This window comes from Sinocyclocheilus rhinocerous, unplaced genomic scaffold (assembly GCF_001515625.1).
Source record: "Sinocyclocheilus rhinocerous isolate Xijiao unplaced genomic scaffold, SAMN03320098_v1.1 scaffold5324, whole genome shotgun sequence".
Classification (NCBI taxonomy): Eukaryota; Metazoa; Chordata; class Actinopteri; order Cypriniformes; family Cyprinidae; genus Sinocyclocheilus; species Sinocyclocheilus rhinocerous.
The window spans coordinates 8,096-11,857 of NW_015660017.1; the positions used below are offsets into that span (position 1 = coordinate 8,096).

The window sequence follows — 3,762 nt, forward strand, 5'->3', positions numbered from 1 at the left end:
TCGAGATATAAATGAGAATTTCGAGATATAAATCAGAATTTCGAGATATAAATGAGAATTGTGAGATATAAATGAGAATTGCGAGATGTAAAGTCAGAATTGTGAGATGTAAAGTCAGAATTGCGAGATGTAAAGTCAGAATTGCGAGATGTAAAGTCAGAATTGCGAGATGTAAAGTCAGAATTGCGAGATGTAAAGTCAGAATTGCGAGATGTAAAGTCAGAATTGCGAGATGTAAAGTCAGAATTGCGAGATGTAAAGTCAGAATTGCGAGATGTAAAGTCAGAATTGCGAGATGTAAAGTCAGAATTGCGAGATGTAAAGTCAGAATTGCGAGATGTAAAGTCAGAATTGCGAGATGTAAAGTCAGAATTGCGAGATGTAAAGTCAGAATTGCGAGATGTAAAGTCAGAATTGCGAGATGTAAAGTCAGAATTGCGAGATGTAAAGTCAGAATTGCGAGATGTAAAGTCAGAATTGCGAGATGTAAAGTCAGAATTGCGAGATGTAAAGTCAGAATTGCGAGATGTAAAGTCAGAATTGCGAGATGTAAAGTCAGAATTGCGAGATGTAAAGTCAGAATTGCGAGATGTAAAGTCAGAATTGCGAGATGTAAAGTCAGAATTGCGAGATGTAAAGTCAGAATTGCGAGATGTAAAGTCAGAATTGCGAGATGTAAAGTCAGAATTGCGAGATGTAAAGTCAGAATTGCGAGATGTAAAGTCAGAATTGCGAGATGTAAAGTCAGAATTGCGAGATGTAAAGTCAGAATTGCGAGATGTAAAGTCAGAATTGCGAGATGTAAAGTCAGAATTGCGAGATGTAAAGTCAGAATTGCGAGATGTAAAGTCAGAATTGCGAGATGTAAAGTCAGAATTGCGAGATGTAAAGTCAGAATTGCGAGATGTAAAGTCAGAATTGCGAGATGTAAAGTCAGAATTGCGAGATGTAAAGTCAGAATTGCGAGATGTAAAGTCAGAATTGCGAGATGTAAAGTCAGAATTGCGAGATGTAAAGTCAGAATTGCGAGATGTAAAGTCAGAATTGCGAGATGTAAAGTCAGAATTGCGAGATGTAAAGTCAGAATTGCGAGATGTAAAGTCAGAATTGCGAGATGTAAAGTCAGAATTGCGAGATGTAAAGTCAGAATTGCGAGATGTAAAGTCAGAATTGCGAGATGTAAAGTCAGAATTGCGAGATGTAAAGTCAGAATTGCGAGATGTAAAGTCAGAATTGCGAGATGTAAAGTCAGAATTGCGAGATGTAAAGTCAGAATTGCGAGATGTAAAGTCAGAATTGCGAGATGTAAAGTCAGAATTGCGAGATGTAAAGTCAGAATTGCGAGATGTAAAGTCAGAATTGCGAGATGTAAAGTCAGAATTGCGAGATGTAAAGTCAGAATTGCGAGATGTAAAGTCAGAATTGCGAGATGTAAAGTCAGAATTGCGAGATGTAAAGTCAGAATTGCGAGATGTAAAGTCAGAATTGCGAGATGTAAAGTCAGAATTGCGAGATGTAAAGTCAGAATTGCGAGATGTAAAGTCAGAATTGCGAGATGTAAAGTCAGAATTGCGAGATGTAAAGTCAGAATTGCGAGATGTAAAGTCAGAATTGCGAGATGTAAAGTCAGAATTGCGAGATGTAAAGTCAGAATTGCGAGATGTAAAGTCAGAATTGCGAGATGTAAAGTCAGAATTGCGAGATGTAAAGTCAGAATTGCGAGATGTAAAGTCAGAATTGCGAGATGTAAAGTCAGAATTGCGAGATGTAAAGTCAGAATTGCGAGATGTAAAGTCAGAATTGCGAGATGTAAAGTCAGAATTGCGAGATGTAAAGTCAGAATTGCGAGATGTAAAGTCAGAATTGCGAGATGTAAAGTCAGAATTGCGAGATGTAAAGTCAGAATTGCGAGATGTAAAGTCAGAATTGCGAGATGTAAAGTCAGAATTGCGAGATGTAAAGTCAGAATTGCGAGATGTAAAGTCAGAATTGCGAGATGTAAAGTCAGAATTGCGAGATGTAAAGTCAGAATTGCGAGATGTAAAGTCAGAATTGCGAGATGTAAAGTCAGAATTGCGAGATGTAAAGTCAGAATTGCGAGATGTAAAGTCAGAATTGCGAGATGTAAAGTCAGAATTGCGAGATGTAAAGTCAGAATTGCGAGATGTAAAGTCAGAATTGCGAGATGTAAAGTCAGAATTGCGAGATGTAAAGTCAGAATTGCGAGATGTAAAGTCAGAATTGCGAGATGTAAAGTCAGAATTGCGAGATGTAAAGTCAGAATTGCGAGATGTAAAGTCAGAATTGCGAGATGTAAAGTCAGAATTGCGAGATGTAAAGTCAGAATTGCGAGATGTAAAGTCAGAATTGCGAGATGTAAAGTCAGAATTGCGAGATGTAAAGTCAGAATTGCGAGATGTAAAGTCAGAATTGCGAGATGTAAAGTCAGAATTGTGAGATATAAAGTCAAAATTGTGAGATATAAATCAGAATTGTGAGATGTAAATCAGAATTGCGAGATACAATTCAGAATTGTGAGATAAAAATTCAGGATTGTAAGATATAAAGACAGAATTATGAGATAAAAACGCAGAATTGCGAGATATATACAGTAGTCATAATTGCGAGGTAAAAACTCGCAATTATGTGAAATGTGGCTTTTTTAGTTGTTTATCTCGTGGCTGAAACAAGCTTCCATACGAATTGCTTTCATTCTTATTTTGTAAGTCGCTTTGGATAAAAGCATCTGCTAAAAGCATACATGTAAATCTATTAAACCAGTTTATTGTTGACCCACTGGTTTCAAGTGTTTTACTGATTTTACTCAAGCGTGTGCGTCATATGAGGTCTTTTCTCTCAATGAATCGGCTCACCGTCAGAATCATGCACCTTCAGATCTCTACCAGATGACCACGAACCCAGAAGATTCACCCAATGAACCAGATGTGCTGGAGATTGACTTCGCTAAAGGTGAGCGACACTTTCCACAAATATGTTCTATAGTGAGTGAACTATTTCTGCTATCTAACATTAACACATTAATTACAGAAATTTTTTTTTTTTGAATGACCAAAAATTTAATATTACTAGTTAGGTCATACTGTGAGATCAATTAATTAAGGTTAAATCTAAAGTAACCTAAATAAATTGCACATCAAGTCAAGTCAAATTATTTATGTTGCACTTTTTACAGCTTTACAGAAAATCATATGTTAATGTTTATATAACGTCTTAATATCTTCATGCATTAGTTGCACCATATTTGAACAGATTAAAGCTGGGCAATAATATAGTTACAGTTTGTGACAATATAAACAATCACGCAGTTGCTATATAATGTATGTTACACTGTAAGTGTAAGTTTGAATGCAAATAAATAGGATGTACTTACAGTATATATCCATCTTTATTTAAAGAGCTGTGCGATAATAAAGTTGCATTCTGTAATATAGATAAGGTAATATAGATAAAACAGTTTTAATTTCATACATACACTGCCGTTCAAAAGTTTAAAATCTGTAAGATTTGTCATGTTTTTTAAAGAAGTATCTTCTGCTCACCAAGCCTGCATTTATTTGATTAAAAATACAAGAAAAACAGTAATATTGTGAAAAATTATTGCAATTTAAAATAACAGTTTTCTATTTTAATATACTTTAAAATAGAATTTATTTCTGTGATGCGCAGCTGTATTTTCAGCATCATTACTCCAGTCTTCAGTGTCACATGATCTTCAGAAATCATTCTAATATGCTGATTTAT

At 35.2% G+C, this 3,762-nt stretch overlaps 1 protein-coding gene across 1 annotated transcript in view; it reads left to right on the forward strand.

Moving 5' to 3' along the window:
• Nucleotides 1-3,762, forward strand: part of LOC107724805 (argininosuccinate synthase-like) — a gene marked incomplete at its 5' end in the record, with an annotated part of 37,886 nt that overhangs the window by 7,581 nt on the left and 26,543 nt on the right. The window contains one exon of the mRNA XM_016533861.1: nt 2,880-2,970. Within this exon, the coding sequence (XP_016389347.1) occupies nt 2,880-2,970 (91 nt within the window). The remainder of the gene's footprint in view (nt 1-2,879; nt 2,971-3,762) is intronic.